This window comes from Ochlerotatus camptorhynchus, unplaced genomic scaffold (genome assembly GCF_037179485.1).
Source record: "Ochlerotatus camptorhynchus isolate MF236.1 unplaced genomic scaffold, CSIRO-AGI_Acam_v1.1 ptg000448l, whole genome shotgun sequence".
Classification (NCBI taxonomy): Eukaryota; Metazoa; Arthropoda; class Insecta; order Diptera; family Culicidae; genus Ochlerotatus; species Ochlerotatus camptorhynchus.
The window spans coordinates 399,199-416,530 of NW_027040934.1; the positions used below are offsets into that span (position 1 = coordinate 399,199).

Consider the following 17,332-nt stretch of genomic DNA (forward strand, 5'->3'; position numbering starts at 1 on the left):
TGCTTTTTCTTGATTTTCACTGCGAGGGTCTTCAACAACTTCTTATTTTAGTATTTTTAATTGAAAGATCATTTAATTTTACATAAAATATCAAAAAGCAATGTCGAAGAAGTAGTTTTGGAGATACAATTTTTTTTTTAAATAAAAAATTATTGTTCTGCAATATATGCACCACACGTGCATGGAAACGATGAAGACGCAAGGTAGTTCACAATGCGTCTCCATCGAGTCACAGCAGCTGTGACTAATGAAATCTATGAGTAACTTACAAGCTGGGTGCAACATTCAGTTCAACCTGCGGGCCGTCCATAAACCACGTAGACCAAGTTTTAAACATTGCAGATCCTACCTTTCCCTTCGTATACTCAAATTTTAAAGCGTTTCGTTTCAATACTCCTCCCATAGGGCCTTTTCCATGACAAGTTGCGAAAAAATGCCACACGGCAGCAATGCCAAATTTTTTTCGCATGTTGCATCAGTACCTAAGAGTCCAAGCTGTACCTCATAGGTATATCACTCGTTCGTAGGCAATGACTTTTACATAAGCTCCAGCCCAATAGGCTTCGCGGTGTTAGTGACATTTGGAAATGTTTGGTGGTGTTTGTATTTATTCGCAATATTCATCTATTTACCTGAAACAGCTGTTTGAAGTGACGTCATTGCTTACGAACAGGTGATATACCTATGAGTTACAGCTTAGACTCGTAGGTATATCACTCACTCGTAGGTACGATATAATGCTTCACATAAAACAACGAATGTTATGAAAGAAATGATCAGTTAGAAATCAAAGTTTCCTACTAGAACAGTTGAATTGAAGAATACATATCTAAAAATGAAACGTAAGTGTTCAATGTGTGATGTTTGGATGTTGAGTTCATGTGCCAGAAAAATCACCAATAAATTGTACGATTATGCAGTGGAAAAAAAGATTAAAATAGATGAGAGTAGCTCCTTCATTTGTCAACGATGCTACCACAAACTATATGAACCCAATGATGCCGTGACCGAAGAAGCCGTTGCAGGACCATCCAGAATCGCTGCTGCAGGTACGTTATTTGAAAATTTATGTGATTCTTCTTTAAATTTCAATTCTTTTCTTCTAACTACTAACTTAAACTCTTCTTTTTTGCAATCATTTTTCAGAGTCCATCGAAGCAACCAGCATTGAATCAATTTCCGTTGCGGGACCGTCCAGAATGGTTCCTTTTCCCTGCCAAGGTAAATAATAAAAAATAAATCATTTGTATGTTTTTTTTCTAATAATCAATCATTTTTTATATTTATTTTCAGAATCAGTGGAAACAACCAGTTCTGAATCGATCGTTACCACCTACAACGCACCTTTGTCGGACGAAAATGAATTCCTTATACAACTTAAGGATAAATATAAAGAAACAAGAGACAGCAATGAGCGATACAGGATTTTAACCACACTTCCCAAAAGTTGGTCTACATATAGAATTATGAAGGAGTTCAATGTTTCCCAACATATGGCCAACCAAGCAAAAGCACTGCAGCAAGAGAAAGGAATAATGTCGGTGCCTGTAAAGAGGTTAAGCAGAGCTTCATTAGGAGAACCAACGATAATGCTTGTTCGTGATTTTTACAATAGTGACGATATAAGTCGTGTTTGTCCGGGGAAAAGAGATTATTTAATATCTAAAAATGATGAAGGCGAAATCTACATACAAAGAAGATTAGTTTTATGTAACTTGCAGGAGGCGTACTCCATCTTTAAAAATACATATCCTGATATTAAAATAGGATTTTCCATGTTCGCCAGTAACCGTCCGAAACACTGCATTTTGGCAGGGACAAGTGGCACGCATACCGTACGCGTTTGTATATATAATCAGAACGTTAAACTTATTTTTAAAACACTACAAAGCAGACAATCACTCCCAGATGGTGTTGATTCCTATCACGATTTGTTTAAAAAAATAATTTGTCAAAATCCAAGTGAACAATGCTGGCTGCAGTGTTGCAAAAATTGTTCAGGAACGCAAATTTTGGCCACAGAACTAATGACTATTCTTAGTAACGGACATGTTGAATCAATACAATTCAAACAATGGCGTCAAGTAGAGAGATGCATTATGGACTTAGTTGAAATGGACACACAGGAATTTATTGATACTTTTTTAGAAAAATTATTCAATTTATTGCCGCATAACTTTATAGCTGAGCAACAGGCAAATTACATGAAACACGTCAAAAGCAATTTGAAAGCTACAGAATGCATCATAATCTGTGATTTTTCGGAGAATTATTCTTTCGTTGTGCAGGATGCAGTTCAAGGCTTTCATTGGGCGAACGCCCAATGTACTATTCACCCTTATGCTATTTATTTTAAAGACGAAGAATCTAATGATTTGAAATTTACTAGTTTTATTGCAATTGCTGATTTCACTAAACATAATCATGTCGCAGTTCGTTTATTTCTTACGCATTGTCTAGCGTTCATAAAATGTAAATTGCCAAGCTTACAACAGATTTACTTTTTCTCAGATGGATCAGGAAGCCAATATAAAAATAAGATGACCGCTTTTAATTTATGCAACATGCAAAAAGATTTTGGCATTGCTGCCGAGTGGAATTTTTTCGCAACTTGTCATGGAAAGGGCCCTTGTGATGCTTTGGGAGGAGTATTAAAACGAAACGCTGCGAAAGCGAGTTTGCAAGGCCACCATATAACAACGGCCCAAGAACTTTACTCATGGGCTATTTCTAAGCCAGATTCAAAAATACACTATCAGTTTTTTTCGGAATCCGATTACAATAAAATGGAAAGAAAATTGAAAAACCGTTATATACATGTGAACCAAATTTCGGGGACACAGTCATTCCATAGTTTTAAGCCTCAAAACGAAAAGTATATTATTGTCAAACGGTATTCATTTTCAACGGAAGAAAAATGTGTGAAATTGTAATTAAAGAAAATAAATGCTTCATGTTTTACTTATTTTTCTTCGACCTCGTCATTATTTGTAGCATTTAAGTACTTCTCCCAGAATTTTGATACCAAAATTAATAATGTCAAACTGGGGCCTGTTTTAAAGCCACGAAGACTTCAATGGGGGAGGGGAGTCCAGCCACAGTATACGCTCGGTAAAAATATTTTAAAATTTTAGTAAAGTATACGAGGGGGAGGTAGGATCTGCAATGTTTAAAAATTGGTCTACGTGGTTTATGGACAGCCTCCAGGCTGAACTGAATGTTGCACCCAGCTTGTAAGTTACTCATAGATTTCATTAGTCACAGCTGCTGTGACTCGATGGAGACGCATTGTGAACTACCTTGCGTCTTCATCGTTTCCATGCACGTGTGGTGCATATATTGCGGAACAATAATTTTTTATTTAAAAAAAAATGTATCTCCAAAACTGCTTCTTTGACATCGCTAATTTTTGATATTGAATGTAAAATTAAATGATCTTTCAATTAAAAATACTAAAATAAGAAGTTGTTGAAGACCCTCGCAGTGAAAATCAAGAAAAAGCATTTGTAACATATTTTTTTCCTACAAAATCAAATATCTCTGAGTGTTTCATAATTTTTCTTAAAACTACATTAAAACATCTTTCATTTGAAGGGTCAATCGTAAAAATCGGTCAAGAGGTTCAGAAGTTATAAATTTTTGAAAAAAGACATTTTTGAAAAAAAAATGATTTTTCGGACCACCCTAACACGGAAATGGTCACCCTAATGGTGCCATAAAAAAATACGAGTCTAATATTTTTTGATAAGGAAGAACTATACCAATTTTCATGAAATTCTGAGACCCACTATAACTTTTTTCTATGGAATTGCTGTATATATATATACATATATATCCTTATATAAGGAAAAACCACTTAAATGTTTAGGGTTTTGGACGCTTTTGAACCAAACAGTTCTAAAAGTAGTGTATATTTCTGTTACTATGATGCACATAAATGATGCGTCATATGGCATACGAGTTTACATTATATGTCGTGTAAATTTAAAATAATCCAAAAATTTTATGCAACCATCCATCTTTGTAAGCTATATTTCTTGCAAGTAGCTAGTTTACGTGAAAAGAATGTTTACATGCATGCATGGATCACCATTAAAATTTATTTTTTGTATGCATAGTGCAATGGCACGCAGTTCTTCGCCGAGGCTTCCTTGTAGATGGTCCAACTAATGTCCATTTGTTTTTATTTATTAAAATTACAGGTAAACCTAAGTATAACTGTCACTTTTGATTTTTCTTTTCTTTTATTATAGTCACTTTAAAACTTTGCGGTAACTCATGACTTGTTACTTTTGATTACCATAGACGATCAAATTAACATTATTACCAATAGATGAGGGATTGTCACGTGATTGAAAAGTTGTTTGCTAGAAATTGGCGATAGGAGTGGAAAGTGACAGTTACGTTATATCGAAGACAACATACAACTTGATATAATGTCTTCGGTTATATCGAGACCAAACCTGTGATCATGGTGTCCCTGTAACCATTATCATGTTGTTATAAATAAAACTGTCCATTAATTTAGTGTATACCAGTTGATAGAGTCATATGTAAAATAAAACAGCAAAAAAATGTTATCTTCCATTTAATTCAACTTAATTAACTTTGGTATCCATGACAGATACGTATTTCGACTACAATGTGCAGTCTTCATCAGTGTCATTTCCACTTAAGAACTTATCAAAATCTAACCCCCTGTGCGTTTTTATTTTTCTAAAAATATTGAGAAAAAATATCAAAAATCAAAGAAAATTAGTTTCTTTCTTAGATTTTTGTCAAAAATAACATGTAAAAATATTTTTCCTATCTCATCATGAAATAAAATTTGACTCTCAAAAAAACCGATAAGTCGATGTTTTGTGGTTTTTTGAGTCCAAATTTATGCCATAATGACTTATAAAAATTGTTTTTGCACGTGAATTTTTTTTGAAAAAATATAAAAAAATGTGATTCTTTTAGATTTTTGATACCTTTTTTCAATATTTTAAGAAAAATCAAAACGTAATTATTTTTTCCGGAGCGGTGATCTTCTTGATTTCGTTTCACGCGGTGATCTTCCCCTTAGGCATTCAGCTAACAACCCAATTTTATAACACACCATCGACTGGAAATGCTTTCGCAACGTGGGGCTTTAGGTAGTGATGAAAACGTCGCTAGAACTATTCCACAGCCGCAGTCAGTTTATGAGCAAAAAGAGGGACGCACATTTTTGCCTGTGGACTTGGAGACATACTTCAAGTCCCCGCGGCCGCGTACATCGTACGGGATAGGCAAAAATGTGCGTCTATCTTGAAAAACTGTCGCATTAATGGCCCTTCGCTCATTTTCAACTTCTATTCAATTTTCATACTGCCGTACTCTAACGGAACTATCCACCTACCCTCTTCTAAAGATCATTCTCTAGCTTATAAATTATCACACTTAAGCTTCATGTTAGCATTTCCAACCAACTCTGAAAATCACTAACTTCGCGTATGAAGTAACATAAAAACACTTTGAACCCAATTTCATTACTTCAAAAGAGTCATATGGTCAACCTACGTATTCGCTATTAAAATCAAAATATCCCTTATGATGAAATATCGCGACTTTAACATTTTAAGCGATTTTCCCCTGAAGCATCGATTATCAGAATAATAATAAAATTTGAGTGTCGCGTTGCTAAAATCGAACACTCCCTGTACATTCTTATAGGAAACTTGCAGAATTTCATCTTATGGCAAGGTTTGTAAATACAAAATAATATTTAAAAATATGTATGTTGAATTCGAATTGAGCTAAATTTACAAAAAATCTGATCGAATCGTTTGACCTGTTTCAAGATGTACAATACAACTAAGTAAAAAAAAAGAAATATAAGCAAACAAATAAACGTTACCTGCATTCCGATTACAGCGTAGATGAAAAAGAGCATCACTATCAGAAGTGCTACATAAGGAAGCGCTTGGAAAGATTTAATGAATGTCCACAACAGTGTTCTTATGCCTTCTCCTCGGGCCAATAATTTTACCAATCGCATTACACGAAACAACCGGAAGAAATTGATTGATATGATACTGGATCCTCCCTAAAAAAACATGATAAAAGAAAAATCAAATACTGTATTAGGCAGATACATGACGTGAAACATGATTGGACACTTTTTCGTGTATGAATATTTGTATTGATGAAAATGAGTTGATTTCGTTTCACGTATCATTGTGTAACGTTGAAAACAAACATTTTTTAACAATAGCTCTCCGCATGCTTACCTTCATACCTTTACTAACATTAACTTCTGAATAGACAATGTCAATGAAACTACCCAGAACGATAATAAAATCGAATACGTTCCACGCATCTCCAAAATAATTCTGAAAAAATTAAAGAGATAATACATTTCGAGCTCCTAGATTGTGAAATGGAAAATCTACCTTAAATCTAAATGCAGCTAGTTTGAATACGAATTCTAATGCAAAAACCGCAGTGAATATTAAATTAAGCAAATCCAAGACTTCTGTGTATATTTCGGGCTGGCGGTAAAATTTCATAGAAAGGGTGATGGTGTTGATCATAATTAAAATAAAGATCATATATTCAAATGGCTGCGATGTGACGAACCACCAGACTTTATATTGTATCCTGTGCTTTGGAATATACCGTCGTATCGGTTTGGCCTTCAGAGCAAATTCAATACAGTTTCGCTGGTTTTTATCCAGATCGCAATTTTTATACTCCTGTTCACCTTCGTTTTGGAATGTAACAATAACGAAACCAACAAATATATTAACCATGAAGAAGGCAATAATGATAATATATATAATATAATAAGCTGCCACTATTGGTCTGAAGTTGTGGATAGGCCCGGAATCCTCCTCGTGGGAATCTATTGAAACGTATAACAATCTGAAAATATATACAAAAATTCATCATTCTATTTTACAAGTTATCTTCAGTCAACATACCCAGGCCATCCTTCAAACGTAGAAACAGTGAACAACGTAAGCATTGCTTTCGAAACATCATCGAAATGGAAACGATTTTTCGACCACTCACGTTCCTTAGATACAGGTCTATCTACATTTCCATCCTCAAATACCAAATATGTCCCACTGTAATAATAAAACTGTTATTATAGTCAATTATTTGCATGTTAAAATCTACTTACTGGCACTCGGATTCTTGCATTTTTGATCCATCCGAACAAGAGAAAAATTTTCCCTATGAAATAACATGGATAAAGAAAAAAGTCTTTTTTAGTCATACAATATTTTTTACTTATTGGTATATAAAGTACCGCTCACGTTTATTTATTGTATCACACTAATAATCAATCGATCAACATGTTTGTTTAGAAAAAGATAAACAACAATGACGCTCAATCATTCAACAAAGTTTTATACATCTTTATAGTAAAGCATTCGAAACACTCATAAAACGCTGTTAGATGCTAGTTAGGTTCACATTATTGATTAAATACTACAGAAAAGCATTAATAAACACTCAAAAATACAAACCGTATACACAGAACTTTCAACATTGAATATAAAAAAAAACTTATGTAGCAGAGCAGTTCCACGCCAAATGACGAATCGATCTGACGCGACATTCTCCGATTTGCATGAAACATTGCAACAATTGTTTGCTACGGTCAATCATTCACATTTGAGTTAAAATTCGGCGATGTTCATTCTTCCAAAAATTTCAAAATGGCTTCTTCGATATTTTTCAACAAATAATAACTCGAAAACACCACTTTCCATCGAATTGTCGTCTGAAAAATAAATAATTCCTCTTAAGGATAAATATACATGGTAAAAAAAATTAAAAAAATGTTTAAAACTTAACTAACAAAAAAAAAATAACCCCCTTGAATATTTTTGAATATTTTTCATTCAAAAGTTAAGTTCAGTGAAATTTTCAAAGTTGGACACATACAAATTAACAAAAATCATAGAACAACAACTTATGGACAAGTTTTTTAAAATTCATATTTTTGCAAATTCTAGGATGATTTCTTGGGCAACGACCTAAGGATTGCATGTCATTGTAACATTGTAACAAGTAACATTTTAAGTTTTATGAAATACTACAAAGCAACTATAAAACAACATTCATAAAACTCTGGTCAAGGCTGTTTTGTCATTAATGCATCCACCAAAACCTCATTAAGACTAGAATATGTCTAGCTGGCCCACTCTGGAGAAGGTTCTGAAGGGTGTATTCTCGAAGCTCTTCAAGATTGATTTACTGCAAAAGGTTACAACAAAAGCTATTCAGCAACAATAAAAACCCTTTCCGAGCCATTTCCCCTAGCTTCTTGCTAAATCCACTATGAAAGCATCAATCAAGATAGAAAAGGATTTATGAATCCAATCTTATTAAAGCAATTAAAATAGAAACTGATGGTATGAAAATCTTGTTGAATATCCAAATTTATTAAAATAGTTCTCATTATGTGGCCTAGTTTTAAGTGTCTTATTACATTTTATGTGAAAAAAAGAAGTGCGGCTTCGTAAAACGTCGACTTGACTAATTATTTTGCATTCAAAAAAATTAATTATTTTTTAGATCGAGCTAGACCGAGATTGTTTTAATGATTTTCGCATTTAAATGTTTGCTCATTGCTAAATTTACCAAAATACAGTTATATCCAAGGAACTATAGATTGAAAACCGAAGATTGTAAAAAAAACTAGCAAACTAATTGTAACATGGCGGAGGCATAAAAGTTGATCTTCATGGGTCATTTGTGAAAAAGTTGTTTTGCTTTCAATAAATCCCTAACAAATTCAAAAGGTTTAAAAAAGGCTTCTATGAAGAAAACTTGCAGGCTGAATTGTATTTATCTAAAGCCATTTTGCTTGATCCTAACCCGTTCAGATTTATGGCAGCACTTATGGAGGCAAAGTTGCCTGCAAAAAGTTAAACGTCAAAGTTTGATTATCTTTCGATATTTAGTTGCGCTGTGGGATCCAGGGTTCTTCCAGACGGTTTTCTCCCGATGGAGCAGTTACTCAGATAGTTTGCGATACTGTTTTGCAACATTTCGCATTTCGAATAACTGGAAGCGCAATCATTCCCGAAAAAGATTCCCTTCTTCCGGATGGTTACAGAAGTGCACCATCCAATGATGCAGTGATGTACGCTGGAATAAAATTTTCGAAGAGTTGATTCTTTCGCCGAATAAAATCGCTGCTTTGGATCGGAAACCAGCTAATCTCCGCTAACTACCAGTTTCAGTGGTTTACTGTCAATTGTTATTTCGATTGGCAAATCAAAGTTGCCCCTCGTGGAGAATAGAAGAACTATGAAAGTGATGATGGTTTCAAAATTTTCCACGTGAAGGTATACGAATGCAATCTTAAAATGCTTTTATTTTTCAAATGGAGCATTTTATTTAAATCTGGTTTCTGCTATAGTGGTAGAAAAGCTGAAATCTATGTTTACACTTAAAAATCTAAAAAGAAATTATATTTTCTATATTATACGTCTATTGAGTAGTCCTTAAGTTTTCTACTAACGTAGCATTAACCAGATTTAAATAAAATGCTCCATTTGCAAAACAGAAGCATTTTAAGATTGTACTCGTATACCTCACCGTGTAAAATTTTGAAACCATCATCACTTTCATAGTTCTTCTATTCTCCACGAGTACCAACTTTGATTTGCCAATTGTCATCGCAAGATCTGGAGAAGGCTGGTATGTTTTTCAACTTTCGACAATGTTTTATGAGTCTGAGGGCCCCGCTCACTTTACTCTTCTCCGCTAGATGCTCAGTCGTGCATGGTGTGCTAGTTCTTCTAAAGAAGTAAATTTTGCTGAAATTGACTTGATTTTTTCATCCTACTTCGTCTATCCTTCGAGATTTCCTTGCATAAATTTGGTTTTTATTAACTATGAGGAACCATCTTTTAAGCTCAATTTGTAAGCAGAGTAATTGGGGAGTTTATGATGCACTTTAAAAAGCCTAAAAAGCAACAATAAATGTTTTTTGCTCTTATGCAAAACCTAATGGTTTTACGGTTGCTTTTATAATGATAGAACACGTTTATAAAGTATTTTATCAAGACATTAATAAACAATTGCTAATGACGTTTTTGCTTGAATTACAGAGCAGTTTTGAAGAGGGATTTAGAACTGTTTTAAATTTAATTTCAAAACAAGACAGTGTTTGACTTTCTTGCCAGACTATAAAAGGTTTTTAAAACAGCAAAAAGCTGAATTACTAAGCAGGAATGTTTTACACTTTGAAATGCTGTATTTGTACTAAATGGATTGATCATTGCCGTTATAAAACCATCATAAATCAGAGTGGATGGCAAATGGTTACTGAATTGTCACTTGCGAAAGAAAAATGTCAGGGCCTTCATTTCGAATATTTAGAATATTTGGCGGCCATATTGAGCTTTGCCATCATATTGGATTTTGACGATGAAATTAGTTTTTCATAAGCTTTTCCCAACAATTTATATACATAGCACGCCATTTGAAACTTTTTCCTTTAGGGAAACCTTTTCGAATACTACGCAAACATTAAGATTTTTTGCATGATTTTTTATGAATATATTTATTTAAGAGAAAGTTTGAACATACTGAGAGGTAAGCACATATCATCGGTAAGAGACGTTATTTAAATCATTCAATAATTTTAGAAGAAAATTCTGTAGCCGTGTACTTTATTCTGTTGACAAATCTCAGTAATTTCAGCACCATCGAGCAGTGATAAGTTCTACTGGAATATCAGTTATTGGGAAATCAATTAAACATTTTGATTTCTCTAAGAAAATTTTTATTGAAAAATTATTGTTTGCAAAATTTCAAGAATAATTAGGAGAGAGGCTCTTACTAGCGAGATAACTAAACAAAACTAGAATTTTCGTTTGAAGCTCTTAAAAAGAGGCAAAAAAGTTTATAAACATGAACAATTGACAGCTTTCGATACCTGTACCATTTATGGATTAGTATAATTGTGTGGCAAGTACAGTCATACTCTATGCCCAGAGAAGTCGTCAAATTTTCCAACCTTAAAAATTCGTAGACTGGACCGGGAATCGAGCCCAGGATGGTCTTGCTTTGTAGCTGCGTCTTTACTGACTGAGCTAAGGGAGGCCCGGTTATGCTGTATTTGGCTTTTTTATGTCTCTTTAGTGAGCCTAATACCATAGAGGTAACTCTAAGACCACTGGGTCCCGAAGAAAATCATTATTATTTTTGGCTCACTGAGTACCAGAACAACGGTCCCAAGCAGTCCCAAGCTATTTCACTCACCCCTGCATGTTCTGCATGAATCCACACACCCCTGATGTTATCTGTCAAACTTTCATAGCGAATCAAAACAAACATAGTGTAGTAATAGAGTTTCAACTAGAATAGGGTACGTTAATCGTTTGCTTGGGACCAATAGGCTACTAAAGTGGTGAGCCAATTTAAAATCGTTAGTTTCGTATTGATTGTTGCTAATACCAACAATCAATTCGAAACTAACGATTTTAAATTGGCTCACTACTTGACTAGCCTATTTGTCCCAAGCAAATCGATTAACGTATCCCATTCTAGTATAAATTCCAGTACTACACTATGTTTTTTTTGATTCGCTATGAAAATTTGACAGATAAAATAAGGGGTTATTGGATTTTCCTAAGTTTCGAGGGGTGAATCGATTAGCTTGGGACCGAAGATAGTACCAGAGCTGAGCCAAAAAGTTGAGCTCGTTTATTCGGGACCTTCTGGTCTTAGAGTTACCTCTATGGTGGTACTGTTTACGTGGACTTAGTTGATTTTTTCTAGGGTAGATTTTCTCGATAATTTTTCAAACTGCAGTGAGATGTAAACGACGCTTCTGCACTGTCCACGAGCAACATCATTTCCCGCGCTGTTCCTCAAGGAGTGCTTCTTGTTTGGATGGCATATGACCTGTTCCCATACGTACTTGTTTGCTTTTGCTGTATTTTGCTGCAGCTTTCTGTCCAAGTTGCTATAAGAGGGGGTCTAGCAACCGTTGGAAACAAACGATTTTAAATTGGCTCACTACTTGACTAGCCTATTGGTCTCAAGCAAATCGATCACCGTGCCCCATTCTAGTCAACATTCTAGTACTACACCCCTCATTTTATCTGTCAAACTTTCATACCGAATCAAAACAAACATAGTGCAGTACTGGAAGTTCGACTAGAATGGAATACAATACGTTAATCGATTTGCTTGGGACCAATAGGCTAGTCAAAAAGTGAGCCAATTCAAAATAGTTAGTTTCGTATTGATTGTTGGTAGTACCAGAGCTGAGCCAAAAAGTTGAGCACGTTTCTTCGGGACCTACTAGTCTTATAGTACGTTCAGACTACAAAGTTATAACATGTTATAGCGCTATCTTGATGGTGGTTTCTGTGTTGCAATTATTTGACAACCGTTATAACATGTTATAACCAACAATCAATACGAAACTAACGATTTCAAATTGGCTCACTACTTGACTAGCCTATTGGTCCCAAGCAAACGATTAACGTATCCCATTCTAGTCGAAATTCTACTACTACACAATGTTTGTTTTGATTCGCTATGAAAGTTTGACAGATAAAATGAGGGGTGATTGGTTTTTCCTATGTTTCGAAGGGTTAATCGATTAGCTTGGGACCGAAGAAAGTACCAGAGCTGAGTCAAAAAGTTGAGCACATTATTTCGGGACCTTCTAGTCTTAGAGTTACCTCTATGTTATAACTCTCCAGTCTGTACAGCGTTTTAAACGCCGTATAGACAGGAGAGTTATAACATGTTATAACGGTTGTCAAATAATTGCAACACAGAAACCACCATCAAGATAGCGCTATAAAATGTTATAACTCTGTAGTCTGAACGTACTATTAAACGCTGTACAGACTGGAGAGTTATAACATGTTACAACGGTCGTCAAATAATTGCAACACAGAAACCATCATCAAGATAGCGCTATAATATGTTATAACTCTGTAGTCTGAACGTACTTTTATTTTTTTTTTCCTTTGGTTTGTTTTCCGTCGATCTTGTTTTCCGTGCTGAGCACCAATGCTACACCTGGACCCTACCTATCGACCCATCAACTCATGAACCGGGGACCAACGGCATTACTTCGTGATCAGAGATGTTATGCCTTAGAACATCCCGGCGGCGCCGACTGGGATTGAACCCAGGCCTGCTGGGGTGAGAAGTAATCACGCTTACCACTACACCACCGGCTCCGCTAGAACGTACTTTTAGAGTTACCTCTATGGTAATACGACTCCATCACTCCATCACGACTCTAATTGAAAGGTCCAACTATTTATACCCTTCGGAGTATTGAAACACCCTCTAAAGGGATCGTCCATTAACAATGTCACACTTTTAGGAGAGGAGCGGTTTTTGAAAACGGACGAGCTATATAACACAAATTTAAGGTCCATACAAAAAATGTGACAAAGGGGAGAGGGGGGGGGGGTGGAAATGGGCCAAATTTGCGTGACATAATTAATGGACCTTCCCAAAGGCGCGCCCCTTTGTCAGTCAAAATTGGATTCCTTAGCAACAAAATTAAGGATTGACACCGATTATGACCATGCATCATAACCCTAGTCTTAACTACTTCAAACTAGGGAACAACGAATAGAAGATTAGGAATCACATAGATGAAGACTAAAACGCTGTCCAGACTGGATAGTTATAACATGTTATAACGGTTGTCAAATAATTGCAACACAGAAACCACCATCAAGATAGCGCTATAACATGTTATAACCATAGAGGTAACTCTAAGACTAGAAGGTCCCGAAATAATGTGCTCAACTTTTTGGCTCAGCTCTGGTACCATCTTCGGTCCCAAGCTAATCGATTCACCCCTCAAAACATAGGAAAATCCAATAACCCCTAATTTCATCTGTCAAACTTTCATAGCGAATCAAAACAAACATTGTGTAGTACTAGAATTTCGACTAGAATGGGATACGTTAATCGTTTACTTGGGACCAATAGGCTAGTCAAGTAGTGAGCCAATTTAAAATCGATAGTTTCGTATTGATTGTTGTTATAACTCTGTAGTCTGAACGTACCATAACTCATTTTTTCCTTGTTGCACGATCATCCTCGGTGGACAAAGCCGAGTCTTGTCACTATCAACCAGGCATAAAAAGTAACAAGGACTAAGATGTGTTCCTTTGATTACGGAAAACTCCTGTTCCCATAGTTTGAAGTAGTCAGAATTAGGAATCGGTGGTAGATCTTACATCCCGTAAAATTATAATTCTCACGTATCACCAAATAAGGTGTAGCGGTAATACAACATTTTACTGCAATTATCGTTTGTTGCGGAATATTCAATTGTTTTTATTGTTCCCACATATATCGTTGATAAATTTTCGGTAGGTACATTAAAATAATCAAAAACTAACGATAATATATCTTCTTCCGTTGGGGTAGACTTTAAGATGTTCATACTGCCCCGTAGGAGTGTCCATTTTGCACCGTTAACTTTACGATGGCAATGTCATGTATCAAATTTTAAAATTGTTTTTTAAGATGAAAAAAGTTATTTTTAAAATTTGCTTCAACTGTTGCTAAATTAGTGACAAAAATGTGTAGTAAATAACACATAGCGCGATATATTGATTCCTATCAAGTCAAACTCGGCAAAATCCTTATACCCCGTTCACATTACAGCCTATATCACATAATATAGGCTGTCTTGCGATGAACGCTCATACAAAGGATTTCCAGTGAATACTAGATGTATGAGTGCTCATTGCAAGACAGCCTATATTATGTAATATAGGCTGTAATGTGAACGGGGTACAACCAACAATCAATACGAAACTAACGATTTTAAATTGGCTCACCACTTTAGTAGCCTATTGGTCCCAAGCAAACGATTAACGTACCCTATTCTAGTTGAAATTCTATTACTACACTATGTTTGTTTTGATTCGCTATGAAAGTTTGACAGATAACATCAGGGGTGTGTGGATTCATGCAGAACATGCAGGGGTGAGTGAAATAGCTTGGGACTGCTTGGGACCGTTGTTCTGGTACTGAGTGAGCCAAAAATAATAATGATTTTCTTCGGGACCCAGTGGTCTTAGAGTTACCTCTATGGTACAACCGTACTTTAAGACAATTGTGTTTCGGTTTGCGAATCGTCAATTTTAACTCTCGATCAGCCATTTTAGAAGCACATTTGGCAGTCATTTCGTCGTCTTTATGGTGAATTTGTCAATTTTCAAAATAATTCAGTCGTTTTGAAGTCCGTTTTAACGTAGTTAGGCAATTTTTGATGCCTTAAACTTTTTTAGTCTTTTAAAAAATAAAATTTAACCCTTTCGTGCCGAACAATTGTGTGGAAGGTAAAGCGACATTTTAATCCCATTAGGCATAATTGCATAAATTGCATATTAGGCAATTGATCAATTTGGCATTATACCATAGAGGTAACTCTAAGACTAGTATGTCCCGAAGAAACGTGCTCAACTTTTTGGCTCAGCTCTGGTACTATCTTCGGTCCCAAGCTAATCCCAAGCTCGAAACATAGGAAAATCCACGAACCCCTCATTTTATCTGTCTAACTTTCATAGCTAATCAAAACAAACATAGTGTAGTACTAGAATTTCTACTAGAATGGGGTACGTTAATCGATTTGCTTGGGATCAATAGGTTAGTCAAGTAGTGAGCCAATTTTAAATCGTTAGTTTACACCGGTTGATTATACCACGTTCACATTACAGCGTATATCACGTGATAAACGCTGTCTTGCAATGAGCACTCATACATATAGTTTTCACTGGAAATCCTATGTATGAGTGCTCATTGCAAGACAACCTATATTACGTGATATAGGCTGTAATGTGAACGGGGTATTAGTCATTTTCCCAAACATGTGCCAATTCGGAATTTTTATAGCCCATTTGGTATTCTTGAGACTGTTTTGATGTTTATAAAGTAATTTTGTTTGCTTTAAGACAAATTCAGTGTTTTAAAAGTCCATTTGTTGTTTTCCAGGTTATTTGGGCATTTTAAAGGTGTGTAACAGGTGGGGTACTCCTTGCCCAGCACTAATGAGACCCCCCTTTACACTTCATCAGGGTTGCCATACACGTGTGACTATCGTGGCCAAGGAAACACTCAAATACTCTTAACACACCCCGATGAACTTTCACACAGGTCTCTTTTATTTCCCTAACTTTCCTACTTTCTTATCGGCTATCTCCTACCTTTGCCCTCACTAGTTATTCCTTCGTCTTCCGTCGTCGATGGGGGCCCCTTCTCCTCCGTTCCGCTACACCTTCAACTTCACTTTCTCCTTTCTTTTGTTTCTGTTCTTCGTCCCTCGGTTTCGACTGTGGGTCGCCCAGTCGATTTACCTCTTAACACTTCACTCTTCTATCCTCCTATGGGTGCTCCCACGATACCGTTTGCCGAGCCGTTCGCGAACGGTATAACGAGTCCACGACGCTCAAGGCAGATCCACAATGGCGATGAACACGGACTAGTAAAACGCGGCTGGTTCTAGGATGGATCGGAATACGGTTGTATTTACACGATAACTCTGGGGTTTGACCGCAGTAGGTCGAACACAACGAACACTACGGGGTCTGACCACGCCGTAGATAAATGTTAACGGTAAATTACGGGGTCCTATGGGCACAATAGGATACCATGATGGCGGTTAATGATGAGAACAATTCGGGTTTTGGCTTGAAGGATTTTTTACCTGGATATTTTAGTAGATTGGCTCCTCCTCCACTACTGATCGAGTTTCACGCCTCAAGACTCGTGCAGACTAATAACTTTATTTCCCTTTTCGAATAACGATCTTTCATTCTGAATAGATGTACATATATCACATTCGTTTTGGGTTTGTCTAGCTTGGTATTCGACTACCACTTTTGACTTTGGCCAGGAAATTGGCTAGCAACGATGGCGGGTGATTTCCTTGCGCTTTCGATCATTGATCCATTTTCCTTCAGCCCAATTTCGCCCCATCATGGCCCCCTTTACACCACCTCCCGATGGTCTGCCAATTTTACTGTCAGCGGCATCTGGCTGTGAGTAGCGGAACTTCGTGGAATGGTTGCGTGCTGTCCAGTGAGTGGTGGGCGGTGTTGGCACTAATATTTGAATCCTTTCCTGGCATTCATAACATTTAAAATAAATCGAAACACTAAATTCGCGACAATCTCACCAATCTTAGACAGACAGACACACCACTGGTTACAGGTGATTCTAGTGTTTCTGAATAACAAAATAATTTCATGGATTACCATGGAGAAGGTTTGAATTACCAAGGGTACTAAATTGTTTTTTTATTATAAATTTATTCGTTCTATTTTTGTAGGTTTTGAGATGCAAT

The 17,332-nt window shown here is 36.0% G+C and overlaps 1 protein-coding gene across 4 annotated transcripts in view; it reads right to left on the bottom strand.

Annotated features, from left to right (window-relative positions):
- Nucleotides 1-5,734: 5,734 nt before the first annotated feature.
- The window catches only part of LOC135711972 (muscle calcium channel subunit alpha-1-like), a 56,694-nt gene continuing 45,096 nt past the window's right edge, over nt 5,735-17,332 (bottom strand). For all 4 annotated transcript variants that reach the window (XM_065234944.1, XM_065234942.1, XM_065234945.1 and 1 more), the window contains 5 exons: nt 7,151-7,203; nt 6,948-7,094; nt 6,417-6,888; nt 6,255-6,356; nt 5,735-6,070 (listed from right to left, as the gene is read on the bottom strand). In XM_065234944.1, the coding sequence (XP_065091016.1) occupies nt 5,750-6,070; nt 6,255-6,356; nt 6,417-6,888; nt 6,948-7,094; nt 7,151-7,203 (1,095 nt within the window). In that variant the 3' untranslated portion in view covers nt 5,735-5,749. The remainder of the gene's footprint in view (nt 6,071-6,254; nt 6,357-6,416; nt 6,889-6,947; nt 7,095-7,150; nt 7,204-17,332) is intronic.